We start from the raw sequence: 22,140 nt of genomic DNA on the forward strand, positions 1-22,140 counted from the left end.
TTACATTATATTACTGGCTTATCATGGCTAATACATGGTTTAGTTAAGAAGTGTTGGTTTACTATAAAACTCAGACTTTACTACAAGACTGTTTTGCCTTTGCTGTGGCCTCATGGCAGTGATCATTAAGCTTATGGGTTAAAAAGTGTATTATGCTGTGCTCTGTGCAGGGACATCACATAAGCAGCCAATAATGAGCTCAACTTCATATTTGCAATGCACTGCCCAGTGGTATTAGCCAATACAACATCATCAAATTAAAGCCAAGTATGTTGATTTTGTGCTGGCATTTCACACAGGCTACCAAAACAGATGCTGAGCAACATAACTAGCAGCTAAATGGCCCTCATATACAACAGAAAAATTGAATGGAGTGTTTTGTAGAGTTCTTTGGTGTGCTGTGAAGATCATGGTGCACAACTAGGTCTAGCCAGAAATTAGGGATTCCAGCTCTTTTCACTGAGATCAATTGACTCAGTTTACCAAAAGGAAACGATTCATTATTCAGTTGCATTGCAGTTTTTTTTTAAATCACCAAATTAGCCAAGTTTGAAATATTATGCATCATTTAATTTTCAACAAGTCTAATGCATTGTATTATATTGTACATTGTATTCAATAAATGTGAAACTATCAAGATGTTATAGTAAGAAACGTCTGTCCAGCAAATGGACTTGTTGACCAAACTTGTAAAAACCGCTAGCACAAAGACACACTTTAGGTGAAATAAGACAAATATAAGTTTAGAGAAACTGCAAGAAAAGAGCGTAATAAATCCTGAATGACTGAGAATGATTCCCAGTGTTGTTCAGGTAACCTTTAAGGTCTTGGACAATGCCAGAAATATCTGATTGCTGAATGAAACATTCTCTCTGACTGAAGAAAATATATGGAATTGAAAACAAGTTAATATTAAGTTTCATACATTTTTTCTAGACTTTTCTATGTGCTTCAGCTTATTTTAAAACAGTTGTACCAGAGCTCCTTGGCAAAAAAACATACTGTACAACCATGTAGTAGTAGTAGTAGTAGTTGTAGTAGTTGTAGTAGTAGTAGAATATGGACAAGAAAACAAAATTAAATACTTTGAAAAAGCAACATCAACATCGTCTTCCACCGTTCGTCATAGAAATCTAAGCCTATAATAGGTAGCCTTGTCCTTAATTAGCCTTTACCCATGCTTGTATGCTGTCAGTTGTTGTAGTAACCTAACTGAACAACTGAACAATTTTTTTTGTTGTTGCCATCCTTACTATAGTGATGTCGTTGCTTGATAACTGCTTGATAACTGCTATGCCAACCTTTAACCAGCCCCTCTGTAAATTTAAATTCTGGCCATGCTACTGATGCACACAGCTTAAGTAACAATAAAACAACTTTTCTTCAAGTTATTACCAGTGGTAAAAAAAAAGTTTGTCTTTGTTGGTCCTATCTGAGTGGTGCATTTGGGATTTGGGCCACTCTGTTGCATAAATGTTGCAATAAAATCACCCAGTCAGGCTCTATGACACCATTATGGCACCCAACATTTCTGCCAACATTGCCAACATGTATGACATGCCAACATGTATTACAGATTTATGACTAACACATGTATGACAATCAGAAAGATGTGCAAAACAAGCCCTTTAACGTGTGATTTGATGAATATGTGAGCCACCTTCCTTTCATTTGTCGGCATGTAAGAAGAATGACCCTCGTCATTACTTTTAATAGGCTTGTAAAGCCGCCTTTGATGGTCGACCGCTAGACGAGAAACTAATTAATTGCTTTCTCTGACCAAATTCAGCCTTTTTCCTCACAAATCGTTATTAGCTGAATTTCATGAGCATAATCAGATCCAAATTCATGCAGGAATAATCTCAACAATTTCCCCAATGGTACTGCCAAGTAATTAGTCTTGGAGCTCAGCTGCAATGACCACTTTAGTTACAGATGTTACAAGCAAGTGCCAGAGGAGAGTAATTTTTAGACCCCACTTTTTCAAAACTGTTCCAAAATTGGTGACCAGTTTACTCAAGAACAATGAATCTAGTCAAGAACTGCAAAACTACATAGGAAACATGAATCTGCTTGAGAAGTACAGGTCTTCAGAAAGTATAATCTGCTCAAGAGGAGCAAATCTACATAAGTAGTATCGGTCTACTCAAAAGCTGAAATCTTTAAGAAATGTAAATCTACTCAATAAACACAAATATGAACCATTCTAGATGTTAATTTTCATTATAATTTGCTTTCACTGTTAGACTGTTCCCTTGGTTAATATGTCTATATTTAATTTATCTAAATTGTCCTAATATTATGCAGATCTGTAAAGGCAACAATTTGGTTGTACACTGTTGAAAGCCTTTAAATGATATTATAACCTCATACTTTTTTTATATGGAAAAACATAAAGCAGAACCTTATAAGCTCTTTTGATAACAGTGGACATGTCAGAGAAAATACTGTGTTAGTGAAGAATGCAATGATATTATCGATGCTTTTGTTTCAGTATTTAATCCATTTGAACACACAAAAAAGTAGTTGCAGAGAAGATGAGACAATACAGTATGAAGGAGATTAGTGCGTGGCGTTGCTTTCCTGAAGCCTTTGCCCTTGCTTTGCTCCTTCATGGTCTTTTAGTAACCAGATTATACTGAGACTTCTAACAAATCACCCTTATGCTTACTGCAGTGTCTCAGGACCTGCTTTGAGAAAAGAAAAGCATGTACATTGAGAGAAAATATTCTCAATATATGTTGTTTCCCCTTATGTTATTTTCTTAAGGTCTAAACCATGTTCATTGTAGAGTTTAAGCAAATGGCAAGGTGCACTTTCACCTTGTCTGATCACATTTGTTCGTATTAAACTGACCCTTTGTCTCACGACCTTAAGGTGATAACAATCACCCCCCCCCATCTCTACCCCTACATCTCTACTCATATTCTCCTTCTACAACCCCTCCTTATCCCTCTTCAAACTCCTTTTCCTCCTCCTTCCTCCCTCTTTGTTTTCAATGTATCTAAGGTCCTTCCAAAATATTCTTGTAAAACTGGACTGCTGACCAGACTAGAATGGACTGCTGACCAGACTAGACTAGTGACACACTGATGACCAAGCTGTGCCCGTGCATGATCATCTGCATGCACATGAATAAGACTAGACTCCTGATCCTGCTGATTGACTGTTGATCGACCGCACTATACCCATACTCTGTATGTGGAAATAAACTCCAGTCGACGCTGAAGCTCCAGTCCCTTGACTCTTCTTGTTGAATTTCTAACAGCATGGATACAATTTTATGCTTATCCAGACAGATATTTGCTGCCTGTTAAGCCATTTGATCTGCTTCTAGGTGAAAAGGTGTCATAATGTATCATGTACTTATTGTTATTACTGTAACAGAATACGTGTAGCAGTAACTGGCTATAACGGTGGAACTGCTATGAAAAGAGCAGTAGAGTAGTCATCCTTAATAAGGACAGGTTTGTGTGTGTGTGTTGTCTGACATGCTCTGTCTCACTATGTTACAGGAAGCCATTCCCCATTGGAGACAGGGTGACCTTCTGTGGGAAGAAGTGTGTGTGTCAGCAGTGCTCACACACACTCGTCAGCAGCAACGAGCCCGTCAAGATCCACGGCCCCAGCCGTAAGTCTCCTTCCTATCACACCCGTGGACAAGTCTCTCTGTACTCTCTCTCCTGTGATGTCAACTAGTAACAGGCAATGTACCGGTTGAAATTCTTCCTGAGGTGTGAGTTTTGCCGTTTCTGTTATACCATTATGCAACAAATAAGCACAAATAACGCAACATATATACAGTGCAAAATATTCCAGTTCCCTCACCTCCTATACAATAAACTGCCATAGTTTCTCAGCAAATAGTGATAGCATAAATGACTTGCAATAAAAATGCTCATAGATTAAAGCATGATGGCATTTTGTGCTTTACATGCGCTTGGCTTCATCTTGTTAGAGTTAGAAAGAGTTAGAAAGCAATATTGACATCTGACTATATAGGAACAGGAATGAACAATATATATATATATATATTCAGTTGTTTTGAAATGCTTCTTATTAATATGGGTTTACTTAAGCATACAAAATGCTTTTTATTTGAAAATTAAAAGACAAAAAATTAAAACAAACACACTATACCTTGATATATTTCCCCAAAGAAAAAGCATTAGAAAAAACTATTTAACCGGTTTTTCACTTACTTCATGATGATGTATTTCTTTGGTAATCATACCAATTACTTCATGCTGAATCAGAAACTTTATTTATACCTTTAATTTAACCTACAATATGAAAGTTTTCAGGATTTGGAGGCGTCTCTGGTGGAAATGTGTAATTGCATGCAACGAATGGAAGAACATTTGGGAGCAGACAAGTCTGATGATTGAGAGTTTAAAGTCTGAGGATGTACGTGAATTGTCTATATCTTCAGCAGTATAGTGTTGATTTTGCATATGAGACCTAAACATCGAGGTGGTCTTCTTTTTGGGCCTGTGCATGTGACATTAAATAAAGTGTGGCTGTTTAGCACATGATGCTTAATTACACTACACTTCAGCAGTCAAATGCAGTGGAAGTGCACGTTATATCACAAAAAGATATATGAGCCAAAACCAAAACGATAAATTGTCCAGCTGTGATTGGATACATTCAATCTTTGAGGACTGTGCTTCCTTGTTAAATACACATACAGACACAATTAAAGAGTGAGAGACTAAGAGCAGAGTCAGGCTGTGTTCTTGATGATCTGACAGAACAAACGGTCTCTGTTGAAGGTGCATCATCTGCAAGGTGAGACTGGGGAGCAAATCTCTTTTCTAATGCATTTTTGTGCCTTGATCATTGTGCTGCTTGATACTTTTGTCCATGTACTCACTCCACCACCTGCAGTCCGATCAGATTCGGTTCTAGCTGCACTGAAGAAGCCAACCTTTTTATTTGAATAATTTTTTGTGTCTTATGGTCTTGGCTACCACTCCTTCTTCTTCTTCTTCTTATTTCGGCTGCTCCCTTTAGGGGTCGCCACAGCGGATCATCTGCCTCCATCTTGCCCTATCCATTTCCTCCTCTACTTTCACACCAACCATCTCCATGTCCACCTTCACTACATCCATAAACCTTCTCTGAGGTCTACCTCTTCTCCTGCTACCCGGCAGCTCCATCTCCAACATTCTTTGACCAATATATCCACTATTCCTCCTCAACACATGTCCAAACCATCTCAACCTGGCCTCTCTGACTTTATCTCCAAACTGCTCCACCTTCACTGTCCCTCTGATCTGCTCATTTCTAATCTTGTCCAGCCTTGTCACTCCCAACGAAAATCTCAGCATCTTCATCTCCGCCACCTCCAGCTCAGCCTCCTGTCATTTAGACAGAGCCACAGTCTCCAAACCATACATCATAGCAGGACGCACTACTGTCTTGTAAACCTTCCCTTTCACTCTTGCTGCTATCCTTCTGTCACACATCAGCCCTGACACCCGTCTCCACCCACTCCATCCTTCCTGCACCCTCTTCTTCACCTCTTTTTTGCACTGTCCATTTCTCTGGATGGTTGACCCAAGTTATTTGAAGTCATCCACCTTTACGACCTCTACTCCTTGCATCTTCACCTTTCCACCTGCCTCCCTCTCATTCACACACATGTATTCCGTCTTGGTATGGTCTTGACTACAACACTAACATCAATACCTTAAGTCATGTACAGTCCTTCACACAAAACCGTTTGCAAAATGCTAGAAACAGTGGCGCAGGGTGAGATGCAGTAGTGACAGACTTTGTAATGAAGTGTAAAATTGTATTAATTTTTTTAATGATATAACTTACTGATGTAAGTAAGGCATGGCACGGTGGTATAGCCTGCTCAGATGATGGTGAATGTGCATGAGTGAACACAGGCCTCTCCTACATCCACTGATGTGTTCACTTTGAGACCTATAGACCCAAATGGTGTTTGACACTGTACATTATACAAACATATTGATGTCTGAATTGGGTCCTTATTTTGCTATGGTTTAGATATGAGATTTTAATGGGGACGTGACAGTTAACCATGGAAAACCACTAAATGTTTAAAATGTACCCCATCATTAATGATTACTCAATCATAGTTTTTTAATCAGTGTGAAGCTAGTTAGTAGCTGTTGAACCAAAGGTTTGTTTTGATTTAGAAAAATTAGTTTAGAACTAATGTTTAGTGCTATTAGAACTTTTTAGTGTCCTAATTAGGTTGGAAGGCCAGAATACACTGCTTCTGTTCTAGCTGTACTGAAGAAATCAGATGTTTTCTTTTAGTTCTTGTAGTTTTTATAGTCACTGGCTCTATAGTCCAGTCTCTGTTGCATTGTTTCTCACTGAGGCCTGGGTCAGCGCACAGTGAGTACTCTGCATGCTCTGCCTTTTGATTATCCTCGTGAAGCAGATGCTGTGTGGTGCAGCCAGATGGGCCGAAACTGGAGCAGAGTGGAGCGCAGCAGTGTGTCAGACAGATGACAAACAGAGTGCTGGAGCTGCATTTACCAAAGAGTGGCAAACGAACAGTCCAGATGATGTCATCGCCGAGTAGTGACACCAAACAAAATAAACTAAACTTGTGTACCATCACAAGCAGGCTTGTGCAGAGACATTTTTTTGAAAGGCAGGGTTAATTTAATATATAATATATTGTAATCACACTTATCAAGAGAGACAATGTAATCATGCTTTTAAAAGAGCAAACTCTGTGCAAGGATTTGACAGACAGTTCTGTACCAGAGGGGGCGCTCAAGAGGATTAAACTCACAGCACCCAAGCTGACCCACAAGCTCTATTCCCACAACGAGGCTCACTGTTGAAACGGATCTTTAAAAATGACAGCGTCAATATGAAACACAGTTATTAAACACACCAACCAAGAACACCGTCTGAGGGCAAAAGGGGCAGGAACTCAAGCCCCTCGAGTCTCTGCGCATATGCCTGCAGACTCCTAAATAAGAACAAATGAGTGAGTGACCTTTTCTGAGGAGAAGCCTCACTACAGCCATGCATCATCTTCTGCCATAACTCCCACTGGTGTCTCGCTTAGAAACACACACGCACACTGTTCCCTACTTGTGGTACTGTTCATGTCTCTAGTCATTAGTCTGTGGCCCGTGAACACTCAGGTCACTCTAACCATTAAATATTAAACAAATTATTAAACATGTAAATATGACTCACTGTACAGAACCTGCACTATTTTTGGAAGCCAACCTCTGGATCTGATGCTGAACATGTGGACTCAACCTCTTTGGTTGACCCTGGCAAGGCCTGTTCGGAGTGGAACCTGTCCTGGAAAACCGCTGTATGACCTCAGCCACTGTGCTATAGCTCAGTTTCAGACTGTTAGCAATCTTCTTATAGACTGGGCCATCTTTGTGTAGAGCAACAATTCTATTTCTCACATCCTCAGAGAGTTCTTTGCCATGAGATGCCATGTGGAGTATCCAATGGCCAGTATGAGAGAATTGCACCAAAAACACCCTCATTGCTCCTCATTCACACCTGGAACCTTGTTACTCTAACGAGTGACACCAGGGAGGGACAACGACACAATTGGGCACAATTTGGACATGTTCACTGTGAGGTGTACTCACTTGTGGTGCCACCTATTTAGATATTAATGGCTGTGTGTTGAGTTACTTTCAGAGGACAGTAAATTTATACTGCTATACAAGCTGGACACTAACTACTTTAAGTTATATTCAAGTTTCATTTCTATAATGTTGTCCCATGAAAAGATATAAAATATTTGTAGAAATGTGAGGGGTGTACTCACTTTTGAGAGATACTCTATGTGTGTGTGTGTGTGTATATATATATATATATATATATATATACACACACATACATTTATATAAAATGTATGAAAAACAGCAAAAAAGCTTAAAGCTGCACTATGTAAGATTTGAGTGTTAGAAGACCATCACATGTGTCCTTCAAAGACTGCTTAGACCCGTGAAGGTTGTACTGAAATGAGACGGTTTGCCAGTTTCCGCTATCTTAAAAATTGAATAGTAACTAAACAACAGTACAAAAAAGTGCTTTATTATAGCCTTAGGAAAATTACAAAATATTATACCATCAGAATGTGAGAGCTAGTGGCTTGGAATTTTGTTGCAACTTTGTTTTGTAATAATGCAGAGGACCTCTGCATTTTTTGCAAAATGCATTTTGGCAAGTCTCGACGGCAACTAATTTTAGTTATTGAACAATATGAGAGTTATGCTCTCCATTCTAGAAACACTTACAGAGTCAGAATTGTTCACCATGGTGGTGATGGGAACATAAAGCAAAATAGTACCCAAAGCATTTGTTTCAGATTTACCACTGGTCTGCTAATATTATGACTACATATAAAAACGCAGAAGACATGAGCAGCTCCACTCATCACTTTACATAGTAAATAGAAAGGCTATATTTTGTGTTGTAGACATCCCCTGGTTCCTATTACCACCACTATAAAGAAATCCAAATGGATAAATGTCTGATAAACTGGTTGAATTCCCCTTTAAGCATTTACAGTATCTGTGATCTGCTCAGAAAATCATACTGTGACATAATTTATCACGAAAATGGTAAAATATAATTACATTGCCTATCCCTAGTGTAGTATAACATGAACCATTTTATAAAATTCACATTTTGGAAAAAGCTCCTTTCAAGAAATCCAACTCTTGCCCACTGTCTGATACAATCTCTTGTGTTTCATCCTACTCATTCCTCCACCCTCATTCTTCTTTCTCTCTCTCTCTCTCTCTCTCTCTCTCTCTGTCCAACAGATTGTGCAGGCTGTAAGGAGGAGATAACTCACGGCCAGTCTCTACTGGCTCTGGAGAAGCAGTGGCACGTCAGCTGCTTCAAGTGTCAAACTTGTGGCACAGTTCTGACAGGAGAGTACATCAGCAAGTAGGTCCTTTGTGATCTCTGCTTAGCATCACGGTCACATCAAAACCTCAAAGCTATGTAAAAGTCTTTATACCATTCACACCATTCAGCAGTCCTTTTCATAATTATTTGACCGATTGAAATGGTCTAAACTTCCTTGGAATTAATTTAATTATTGTAATTGATAATATGTAATTTCATCATTGCTATTTCCCTACAGAAAGACTTCAGAGATCTTTATGATCTCCAGTCTGCCCTCACTTCGTCCAACCAATTCAAAGGCATTTTTCCAGTGTGGTACAGCATGGTAGTTACAAAAACAACCACACATTTTTTCTTTTCGCTGCCAAGTGAATCATACTCTGGATGGAGAAATAAAAAAAGAGACATCCTTAATATCTGTGCAGTTTCTCCTAGACAATGAGATCATATGGAAAGTCAAATAAGATCTTTGCTTAAGTGTCCTGCTGGTCGGATATTTTTCCAGAGAAAAAAAGCCCAGTGTCCGTTCTGGAGTTGTAGTAGAAACCTCAATACAGTCTTACCTTGTGCTCAGATATGTCAAGGAAACAACATGGACAAAATGCTCATTGTGTTCTTTCTGTTGTGTGCATGTCTTGCAGAGATGGGATTCCATACTGCGAATCAGATTACCACAGTCAGTTTGGCATCAGGTGTGAGACGTGCAACAAATACATCAGTGGAAGAGTGCTGGAGGTGAGCTCAAATACCACAGATTTATATATCTCATCTGTAAACTAGATCACAATTTAGATCTTGCCTGTGTCAAATTAACATAAATAATCTCTCCTTGTTCATTGGTTGTTATTTGCTGGCTTAAAGCTTTTACCATTGATAAACCTGCCTACATGCAGTAGCTAATCCTCAGGGCCTTCTGGTGCTTAATATAAGGCCTGATGATTTCTGAGAACTAAAAAAAAATACATGTCTGTAATTATTCATTTTTATTTAATAGAATCATGGTTGTTGTAGTTAAACTGCAGATATTGTTGAAAAGCACATTTCATTATTAAATTTTGTTTGGAAATAAAAGGGTTAAAATCTTAAAACCAAAAACTATCCAAGTCTAATTTTCCCCATAGTATCTAGGTAGATACAACCAGGTTAGCTTTTCCTTTGGTTAGGTATTTGCAAGCTAGATAGAAGCCTTACACATTGCATTAAATTTAGTTTATTTTTCACTCTTCAAAGTGATAATTCCTCTATCATTCTGTGTTACAAAAACAAATACTGTTACACCAATATAATTTCTCTGTGTTACAAAAACGGTGCGTTACATTGTGTGTCAGATATTTTGTAATGTTGTTTGAATTCTGAGATAAATCTTTGTTATCCTGTGATTATTCTCCAGTCTGTTCACTGAACTGCAAACGACTTAATGAGTAGTGAAGAAGATTAGGAGTGAACTGTTCTGAACATAGAACAGTAGATGTTTAATGAATTGTTTGTTAATTTTAGATCATACTTTTTGTTAAGACTAAGATTATGCTTGCTAGCTAGGTAAGCTACCATTGTTAGAATGTTTGCTGGTCAAAGGATTGTACGTATTCGTATTTTCAAACTCTCAATATAAGCTTACCTTTACTCTACATGTTGTTTTGCATATCTGTAGACATTTTTTTGACTGTGCATGTCACTATGGCCCAGTATTAGCTAATAAGTAAAGATGACTAAGAAAACAGCTAATCAGCCAATTAGTTGTAAATTGTACTTTATTTGGGACATAAAATGATTAATAATACAATTAAACAATTTATCATGATGTAAAATGTAATAATTGTGATAGGCCTTTTCTTGACACAGTAGTGTCACAATAGAGTAAAATTTCCTGGTCTGAGCACTAGGAATTCTTTTTCTCTTTGGAAGATGATTGTTCATGTGCTACTGCCAGGAAGCTGAGCATCACCTTTAAAGTAAAGATGAGGAGAATGAAAAGCTAAAAGATATCTAAATTGGTAGGTAGCTATGTTGCTTAAAGAAATCAAATAAAACAAATATAATGTCTTTTCAACATTCAGATATGCGTGTTTAATCTAGAACAACCAAAAAGTTCACATGCACCAGTGGAACCCCTAAGATAACGTGGTGATTATTTTTAAAAAGGGCGTGGCCAAATATGTATGTATATATATATATATATATATATATATATATATATATATATATATATAGAGTACTGACACAAGTTGTCACAGATTAGAGTTTCTAATGGACACAAATGAATATCTTGAATGAGAAACCATGAGAAACTTCATGGTTTTTAAATGACCACTAGGGGATCTCTATCTTAGCACTAACATGCTATTAGAAATCCTACGTTATCCTATGCAGACGTTATTATTGAATTCTCTTTTTGACATTTGTAGCCACTGTCAGAGTGCTTTTTAATGCATTTCAAATTTGATTGAGGCAAACAGAGACATAGATAAGCCAACAATGCAGAAAACATTTTGAAACAGATCAGGAGTCTTACGAAAAACAACAAAAGTTGTAACTTCTTACTTGGTGCTATGACACATTTAGGACAGCGCAGCTACTTCTTACCTCCTTACCTTTTAGCTCGTCATCTTCCTCATCTGATTAAATCATTTCTGGTCTTGATTTCCATTTCACTTTCTTCACCCTCGCGACTACATACTTAAAGTAGATTTGTAGTAGTTAGTGGAAAAATGGATTAATACTAATCTTGTTTAAGGTGTCATTTTCTGCTTGTTGGATCTGTAGGTTGTTGTCTGGCTACAAATTAGTCCTAGTTCTTGACATTTTCAATCTGGGGATAACCTATTGACAGTTTAATTTAGTCCAGTATTAAGCTTAATCTGTGCCCCAAATCTGCTGTTAGCTTTTGACAAAGTTTTACATGCATTTAAACAGTAGTTTTGTTTCTCGTTCGGACGCTGTATCCTCTGAGCAAGAGGCATTTTTATTACCTTTTGGAGTTGACATGTAGGCTGCTTATGCAATCTGTATTTTTAGATGTTTAGTCGTCTCAGCACCATCTCCTGCCACACAACTCCTGACCCTTTTCACAGCATTCCTCACCTCCTCCTCCTTCTCTTCTCACTCTCTCTTTTATTCTTTCAGAGTTTTTAGGGGCTCAGTACTCTCTCATCATTTTATATTGATGTGGAAACTCGTAAAATGAGGACATGCGGAGCAGTAATTAGCATAAGCAGTATGACAGTATTGATAAATGAGGGTGATGAATGAAAGTCCTTTATGATCTCCACATGCATATCTTATTTAGAAAGAAAGGATGGATGGAGTCATGGAATGAATGAACGAACGAACGAATGAACGAACAAACGCACTTTTCAAACTATCAAACTCGTAAAGCAATTTTAAAAGCAAGACAGTCTGGAGCCTAAAGGACCACATTCTAAAGGCGTTCAGATTCAAGTGTGGAAAATTCTCTGTGAATCAGATTTGGCCCGGCCTGTTGGTCTGATCTCTGGATTCCTCTTCATTCTTTACACTGATGGTATGCAAACTCTCTTTCTCTGAAGTCCAGCATCAAAGCACAATTAGCATACCAAGCTCTTTGGATCCATTTCTAAGATTTGTTACAAGTTGTTACAGCTGCTCTAGATATGTGGTCCTTTCTAGTTGCTTTCTGGTCTGTTGCAGTGTAAAAGAACATAACCATAACTTCTGTTAACTGGTAAGGATTATATAGATTACCGGAACATACATTACCAAGGTACCATCAGAGGTTTTACTTATTTCTTACATTTTGGAACAATAGTGAAGATGTGAAAATGATGAAATAGCACATATGGAGTTATGCAGTGACCACAAAAGTGAAGAGATAAGATATTTATGACTCTCCAAAGTAGCGGCTTCATGAGAATCCCCACCTGGGATACTTTTTTTTTCCAGTGAACTTGATGTTCCGCATATTCTGAGAACTTATTGGCTCCTTTTGTAAATTGGCATTATTGGTTTTGGAAAGAAATCCACACATAGCCATCTCTATTTGTATTAGGAACTAAATTCAAGCATTTAAACATGAACCATTAGTTTAAAAAGTCTAAGGCTGTGAGAGAGACATAGTGTGAAAAATAAAAGGCTTTTCTGGAGAGATGCCATAGTGAACCAAAAGTGGTTTCTCTAAGATGTTAGAGCCTGAAGAACTTGTTTAAAGTTAAGAACCTACAAAATGTAATGGTTCTGTAGTAATTAATCCTCAACAGTGATTTATTCTTGTACAGCATTAAATTTACATTTGGAGACTCCAGAGGAGTGTGGCACATGCACATCCTCACTGGCCAAAGTGAAATGAATCACTGAGAATCAGAGCTTTCTGTCTGCTATTATGTTCACCATCACTGTATGATGCACAAGGCTTCCTTTATTGTTGGATGTACTGTGATTTTTCAGAGCAAGTTACAGACCAACCTTTATTTATAAAATGGTACATTCAGTTAGCTGGGTTCAAAATTGGCCCATCTTAAATTGATTGGCACTGTTATAGATGTCAAGTCCACTTCACCTTTATCGAATATTAAAACCTTCTGTATCAGCAGATAGTGATACTTATCTGGTGTATTTTCTTTAAAATGACAGCTTTAAAATTAGCTGACAATTTCACTTACGCATCTAAAATTAGGCCATGATGCTCAAAGTAAGCGAACACTACTACCCCACAGCAAGAAATACACAGTTAACATCATAATCACACAGTGTGAGGATGTGCTATTTCAGGACAGATTTGTTACACGATTGGATCAGATTTTTTCTTTTTCTGTCTCTGATATCAGATCCAGCATTTTGTACTGATATCAGATACAGATACCTGGTAACAGATTGGTACCAACTTATGTACTGTACATGCAAAATGTTGTTGGTTGCCATTGAAATACCAACATCAGTGTTTCCATTGTGATTACATTCAGCATGGAGATTCTCCAATTCTGTCTGCAATGAGCTGGGGGTGGACTGCATGGCAAATGTAGTCCGAGTCCACACCGACAGGGGTCTATAAATAGAGGGTCCCCCTTAATGCGCTGTCATCATCACTTAATGTGAGTCCTCTCTGACAGTTCTGCCACTGCTGTGTGTGAGATGAGAAAGAAGGTGGAATAATTTCAGTGAAGGGGCCAATATTCAACAGCAGGTCAAAGCACATGATATTGAAGTGTCTTTTACACTGTCTGCCAAACAGAGCATAGCTCCATAAAGATAAACACAAAGCAGATATGTACACTACTGTTCAGATGTCTGAAATCACTTCAGCAATAATCTATTAATCTATTATTGTGTACACCGTAAGAACTCGTACTAGTGGTTCTCAAACTGAGACAGTCCAGATTTTTGTTTTAGCCTTGTTCTAGCAATACAGTTATAGAGCAAGTATGTGGACCATCTAGGAGTTCCCTGAGGACCCGTTTGAGAACCAGTGATTTATACAAGATAAACTTAAACAGTGGGCAATAGTGGCTATTAGGCCTTCAATTTGGGCCTGTAAAACTTCAAAAGTCAATGAAAAACTCAAGGGGAAAAAAAAAATTCACCTCTATGACTATGCTCATTTCTTCTAGTGTCCCTATTGGATTACAGTAGTAAGTGACAGCAATTTGCATGAATTTTTTCGGCCTAAAGTGATGTTTTTTCTCACAAAATTGGTCCTGCCTATTGGAAACCTAAACGTGATTAGTTGATTCCTCTGTCACTTTGTGATTATGCGGATGGCTAATCTAACACATTGGGCCTTCTCTGAGTTTTTATTCAAACATAATTCTGTTATATAAAGATGAAATAAAAATGACGTATTTTTTTAGTTCTCAGAAATCATTGAAATCTCTTAAAATCACAAAATCAGTGTTATGAAGCAGGCTGTTTTTGCAGCTTGGTTTCCATATATGAACCATATGTTTTTTAATTCAACAATCTATATACACGCGCGACCCTAACTGGATTAAGCGGGCAACGATGATGATGGTGATGATGATGATGATGATGATGATGATGTATATACACATCAGGCTCCTTTATTTAAAAAAAGTAAAGAAAAGTCAATGTTCAGTTATATAGGCCCTTACATTTTTTACAGTTTAATAGCTTCATATTTGAATTCTTTGTGTGTTTAAATAACAGAAAACAATGATTGTTTTGAAGCATCTTGATTAACAAGATGGTGGGAGAAGCAAAGCAAACATATTTTCACATTTTTGCTTAAATGTTGAGATCACCTACCTTTAGTCTCGCTTTCTCTCTCCCTCCTACTCTCCAAAGCCATCTAGAGGACCAGTGAAAGAGTTGGGACTGAGAAAGTGTCTGGTTTTGAAAGATGCAGCTGCAAAAAGTGTTCAGAAAAGATTAATTTACTGACTGCCACCCTAATTGCTCTCGTGGAGTGGAAGAAAATGTGAGGCCAATTACTGCCGCACATTCATTTTGATTCAAAGCTCCTTTTTTTCCATCTCCTGCCATAATTTTCACTTCTCCACTCATCCTAATTATTTTTGTCTTTTTTGTCATCTTGTTTCTGGCAGTACTTCATCAAGAAGCCCTTCCCTACCCATCTGTGTGTCTTGGAAGGATAAGACTGATCTCTCTCTCTCTCTCTCTCTCTCTCTCTCTCTCTCTCTCTCTCTCTCTGTATTAGGCTGGTGGAAAGCATTACCACCCCACCTGTGCACGTTGTGCTCGCTGTCACATGATGTTTGCTGAAGGAGAGGAGATGTACCTGACAGGTGAGTAATGCATGACGCACATGACTACATCTGTCCCCTATACAAATATCATGCTTATGTTCTTACCTCTCTTTACTCTAAGAATTAAACATGCTGTGTCTGTTATGGGCCTTTAAGACTGATACATGTAAATGAGCTCTGTTCTGATTGGCTGTCCTGTATTATACTTCATTCCAAAAGCAGTCCAGGCTGAAACACTTCTTGAGGTGAAGTGGGCGTGTTAGAGCAGGGATAATGAATAAATGAAACAACATTTTTGGGCAAGGAATTTTCATTTTGAAGCCTGAGAACTACTGCCGTAGATCATTACGGTATGGGTCAAATATTTAATATAGATTATGATTGGTAGGAATTATTGTAGAAATGAACCAAAGAGATGAACCAACTAACTATTAATCTACAGATACATAAATGTTTGAACAGTGCTTTAAAAGATTCATTAAATTTCTGACTTTCGGCTGAAAGAGAAAAAAAACAGGGCATTCTGGCTAAAAAAAAAGGACAACAAAGTGTCAAAACACACTTAATAAACCATATGAATGATAATGAAAACAAGAAACAGTTATTAAAACGCTGTTTGTTTTCTTTGCCGTCATGCACTCGTCAGGGCAGACACGTTTAAAACAGTCTGAGCAGCAGCAGACAAACAGTATAAAGAAGTTGTCCATTTGAAGCCTTTAGACAAGGGATTTTGAAGTGACCTTAGACAAGGAGACAATTGCCATCATTGTTCATGTCGAGTATCAAGAGAGGGTACGGCACTCGAGAGCCTCTCCCCTATGAGTTTAGTCATTTGAAAACCAGACTTTGCACTCAATACACAGAATTACAATCCAACAGAACAGAGGAAGAAAGTCCTCACTAAAGTAGAACCAAAGAATTCATAGAGTTCATTAGTCATTGCCTTGAATAATCAACCTTCTGTTATTAAGGACATTTGGATTTGGGGCACAGGCTGTAGCCTACATACTAAAATAATTGTAGTAGTAATTTAATGTTTGTCAGCTTGATTTTGTCCTATTAAAATCAGATTTTATCAATAATAATAATAAAGGTGTATTTCCTTTATGATCTTGTATTTTTTAGAAATTTTGTTTAGAAATTTTTTTCAAAAGCGTAAATTAAACAGTAAAAGCAATCTTTCAGTTTTCAGCCTTGGATTTTCATTTGAGTACAACACTAATCTTAAATACATTGGCATAATTCCAATATGGACATTATAAATATCATACAGACATATTCAAATAAGAATTTTTTGTGATTGACATGAATCAGGATTAATATCTATAATCATACATTTTAATTAAACATAGGCTTGGCTCAAAGTCTGGATATAGAATCACTTAAGCTCTCTGAAGTATAGATCTGATGTATTTATGCACTGCGCGGGTGTATGAATATCATTATTGAATACAGATCTGTCATAATAACCTCGCTAGAGTTAACCTGCCATGACTCGGAAATATGTTGCAAGTGTTAAACAGCTCCACATTGATTGCACATATTTTACATAAATCACACTTCAAAAAGAGCGATATCCTATATTTTCCTTATTCTTTTTTTCTCTCAAGTTCCGCTTAAGTCATGTGGTTTTATGTACCAAAAACAGTCATACTTCTACAGTCATTTTCTACATGATAATTTTCCAACCTCTCTTTATTCCTTACAGTTAAAACAGGCTGTTTTTGACTTTGTGTGCCTTTAAGACTATTGCAATATGTTTTGATTGGCTGTAATGTGCATCATTCAAAAAGCAATCAGATCTGAAACACTCCTTAGGATCTCAGTGGAATGAGCCAACTGCTGGAGGCTGAATAGGTAGATATGCAGAGGGATTAAAAAATTTATCCAGTATCAAAATGATTTATTTCACTTGTAAATCATTGCAGAGCAATGCAGTAAACTGTAATGGTTTAAGTGAGCATAAAGTTTATTATGTCATTTTACAAGTTCTCAGTATGAACCTCCTTCAGCTCTACAGACATCAACACCATAGTCAAATTGATCCCATAGTCGATTGAGAGTCACTGTACTCATGGCTCCTTCAGTGCAATTTCAGAGATCATCATGTTGTGGAACCAACGACAAATGCTCTGAGCTGTTGGAGGTTCACTGGTGACGAAAATCATGTTGCACAGTTATGGAGGATTCACTCTTATTGAAGTGGAGAATGCAAAATGCTTCCTGCTCAGGGTTTGCCATCTCCTCACAGACTGAGGGGAGCCATCTTCCAGTGACAGTCAAAAACTTTATGACCCCCTCTTTCAATTGGTAGGTGATTGGTTCCTAGGTGACTTATGGTTGTCATAATATGCCGCTTTGAAATCTGATTCATCTTTTTAAAATCACCCTCTATGTAAATCAGTTGGTTCTCATGACATCACAGAAACAGGGAGTTCAAAACACACCGGTAAACTTAACCTTCAAAGTTAACCAAATATGAGTAGAGGAACCAAAAAAGACCGACTTTTTTCATAAAAAAAGCCTGGTAAAAAGTAAAAGGAGCAAGAGTATAAAAGCATCAGGTCCAAAATCTACTGCATAGTAACTTTTAGAACTGCAGTGAAACTTCCTAGAAACGTCAGTTAGCACAGGAACTGAAAAGAAGCTCTGTCAATGACATTAAACAAAACTCATTAAACACAAATTGCTGAATGTAGAAGACTAAAATGGAACTCAGGATTGTAAGTAAAGGTAAATTGTTATTGTCCATGTTTGGAGTCAGGAGCTGATTTACAGTGAATACCACTGAGCTGAAAGCTCACACTGGCCTCAAAGAGGCATTGAGAAATTTTCAGTGGTCATCCTTCACATGAAACTACAGATGATGCATGGACCACACAAACAATCAACTTAGTCTTTCAACAGAATTCAATACAGGTGCTTGAGTAATCCTGTCTAGTATGCTGTTGTCGTGACAAAACCTCTCCAACATACAGAGAAAGGAATAACGTTCTTAACTTTAAAGGGAATTAATGCAACAACCAGCAATATTGCTGGTCAGTACCTTTCTGGTCAGTCCCCCTTCACACCTGCACTGTGTAAAATATTTGTTATTCAACCTAAAAGTGTACCTCATGTAGTAAGTCTAACCCCCCATAAAACTCCAGAAAACAAAGAAAAACTGTACTATGCTATACTGAATAATATTTGAATCACAGAAGATAATCTTCATGGGTTCAATTTATTATAGTGTATTAAAAGCTTTATTTCTGCATTTCTTCATTTGTTTCAATGTAAAAAAAAAATATTGTTTAAAAAAAGACCACATAAAATTAAATTGACAGACATTTTTAATTTCGAATTCAAATCATAATAAACTCTCCTCTTCTACAAACACAAATGTGTTATTGATTAAAAGTTAGAATCTGCATGTTTGACAGAACCTCCCTGCTTGTTTTAGTGGCTTATGAGTGAGAAATAATTAAGTGTTGCATTTCAAAACATTATTATGGAGCCCCGGAGGGGACGCAGGTTAATTGTATTATTCATTAGAGAGAACGTTTTGCAATTCATAAAAACGTCCTCTCTTATTCGTGGTCACGATTTCTTAAATTGTTCCCTTGTTTTCTTTTAATCGTGCGCATGTTTTCTTTGCTTCGTGGGTGTTTTTTTTTTTTATTCGTGACCATGAATTAAACTACAAATTCATTCTCTCGTTTTCTTTTAACCGTGGTCATGTTTTATTTTTAACTGAATGCCCATTGTTTGTATTTTGATAACAGCTCCATAAGACTGTCTTGACAGGTTTTGATGTGTTAGATTGATGAGATCATGAAAAGAGACGCTCATCAGGTCTGATTGATTTTGGGGGGTTATGAAGAAACTGCAGCTCATCTTCACAGCAAATGTGGTGTTTCTGCTTCCGGTCAAATTGCGGTGTTAGAGATCATCACACAATTACAGGAAAAAATGATCAGCGTTTCAGGGTCTTCACATTAATATATCTATATCTAATCAATAGTTCTGTTAAACTCTTGCCATTTGACCTCAACCCACATGAATGTTTGTGTGTTTAATTTGAGTTTGTTGAAATGTTGATGCTGATCATTTCTTCCTGTAATTGTGTGATGATCTAACACTGCAGCTTGTCCTGGGACGAGTAACAGCACTAAGCATCCACACTGCGTTTGTAACTCTTAAGTATGATCATTAGAAAGTGCAGTTCTCAGAATCTGAGGGCTATTTGCTGTGAAGAGGAGCTGTAGTTTCCTCATAACTCCCCTAATCAGAATCAGACCTGGTGAGCATCTCTGTCCTCAGTTCATCCATCAAACACATCAAAACCCGTCAGACAGTGTCAGGGAGCTGTTAGTTACTTTTGAATCGGACAAATAACATGACCTGCATCTACTACATTGATTTTGCGCACAAACAAAAAAAAATGAAAACAGCGTACGTTCCATTAAAAATCAAATGAAAATGACGTGAAAATGAGACTGAATTAAAAAATCATGATCACGAATAAACAAAAATGTACCCACGAAGTAATGAAAACGTGTGCATGTTTAAAAGAAAACAAGGGAACATTTTAAGAAATTTTGACCAGGAATAAAAGAAAACGTGCATATGAACTGCAAAAACGTTCACTCACACACACACACACACACACACATTTTCTAAGCAAATTTAATTTCTGAATGTGTGCACATGGTCACAGAAAGTATCACAGTGTATCCAACAACAAAGGCAGCATTGCAATTCTTTTAAACAGTGATGTGGTTCTTAACAGTGGTTCTTAAAAAGCTCCAATTCCACATGCAGATACATTTTACTATGCCTCGCACATGCATAACTACTTGGGACAGATAATGTGAATGAGTTAAAAGGGGCAAAGCCCTCAGAATGAAACACTGTTAGATTTGAAAACTCTATTGTAGATGGTAATAGTATATCACCAAAGTTGTAACCAAGTTTACTAGTTTTGGAAAGAAAAATTATATTTAAATGAAATTTGTAACTCCGTATAATAGAGATGTTTTGTATGAACTGAAAAGAAGTAGCACTACTGAAGGAAAACAGGCTATATGGCTAATATGGTGTGAGTGTACTATTGTGAGTCACCATGTAAAGCCTGAAAGTAGTCAGTAAACGTCATTTTGCATAACTTTTTCGAACCATATGTCTTTACATATTAACTTGCACACATGCACAGGCTCAAAAAGAAGATCTGGATAAATGTTTAGGTCTCAAATGCAAAATCAACCTTGTACTATGACGATATGATGACAGTAGCAGATAATTCACTTAGATCATCTGGAGACCCGTCTTTCACCAAGCTTTGACCGAGTTCTCTTTGAATACTATTAACACACTCACAGTTATGAGCTTCATCTGCTCGGGGTCTGAAGCACTGACATTACAAAACGTTCTTGTGTGCACATTGCCAACAGAGAGATCTCCAAATCTGCAAAAATTGCAATGTAGTTTTATTTTCTTCTTTATTTATTTGTTAATTAAAAGTAAGGCAACTGGTGTACCAACCTTTAAGAAAACTTAATGCATTACAGTTTATGGATTGTATTCATTGTATTTTTGCTGTTGTATAACAACAAATAAGAGCAATATTAATCAATCCAAATGTTTCACACTTCAGATCAATTGCTTCCCTTTTTAATGTGAGTGAAGACATGCCCGACCTTATATTTTATAGCACTGTGAAAAACATTTTACGACTAGAATATTCATGAATCTCTGTACACCTTCAAGTTCCTGTAAAAGTTCAGTTGGCGCAAATCCAGCATCTTTTGCAGCCGGGAGCCAAGAGCCTCAGAGTATTAAACATCGCATAAAACATTTTTTGGACTTTCATTTTTGGGCAGACCTGGCTGATTAATCGTCTCCAAATGAAAATTGGGAGTAGACTGATTATGGGTCCTGTGGTGCAGAGCCCATTATCTATGCCTTGAGGGAATATTGATTTGCAAAATTTGCTGAGCGGGAACTTTTTATTGACGACAGGATGGACAGGTGTGATGTTAACCATAGATTATGGTAGTGGAGCCCAGATGGGTTTGAATGAAGGCCAAGAGCCGTATATCGCAGGCTTCGTTCCCTGTGCCAGCGCAAATTGATATCAGGTAACAAGCCCTTGTAGAGTACTGGCTGACAAAGAGAAGAGGAAAGATGGAGCAAGACGTGTGTTAGCCCTCTAGGCTCCTGTGTCTTAAAATGTGTCTTTAAATTATTTCTCATTTGTAAGTCATTGAAACAAAGGAATTCTGTCAACGGTGCGGATTCTGAGCTTTCAATGCATGAGCATTGTACGCTCAGTGTGAGTGTTTGCACCCTCAGTTGAGCTATAAGGAAAATGCACTTAGACAGGCTGTGTAACTCCTAGCTAAGACCAGAGCTGTAGAGTACCAGTGCATGTAGAGCAGCTCTGGTAGTAGTATGAAGATTAAGCAATCTACATAGTGCTCATACATCTGGTAGTAAGCAGATGCATTTTCCTTTAATAGATAGCGTTCAAATATCCCGAAACAGAAATCATGCTGATATTCTTTTACTTATGTAA

The 22,140-nt window shown here is 37.4% G+C and overlaps 1 protein-coding gene across 5 annotated transcripts in view; it reads left to right on the forward strand.

Annotated features, from left to right (window-relative positions):
- LOC108431786 (actin-binding LIM protein 3-like) overlaps nt 1-22,140 on the forward strand; it is a 122,821-nt gene that overhangs the window by 69,552 nt on the left and 31,129 nt on the right. For all 5 annotated transcript variants that reach the window (XM_037546232.1, XM_037546233.1, XM_037546234.1 and 2 more), the window contains exons 4-7: nt 3,516-3,631; nt 8,802-8,928; nt 9,531-9,624; nt 15,536-15,623. In XM_037546232.1, the coding sequence (XP_037402129.1) occupies nt 3,516-3,631; nt 8,802-8,928; nt 9,531-9,624; nt 15,536-15,623 (425 nt within the window). The remainder of the gene's footprint in view (nt 1-3,515; nt 3,632-8,801; nt 8,929-9,530; nt 9,625-15,535; nt 15,624-22,140) is intronic.

Source organism: Pygocentrus nattereri, chromosome 16 (genome assembly GCF_015220715.1).
Source record: "Pygocentrus nattereri isolate fPygNat1 chromosome 16, fPygNat1.pri, whole genome shotgun sequence".
NCBI classification, from domain to species: Eukaryota; Metazoa; Chordata; class Actinopteri; order Characiformes; family Serrasalmidae; genus Pygocentrus; species Pygocentrus nattereri.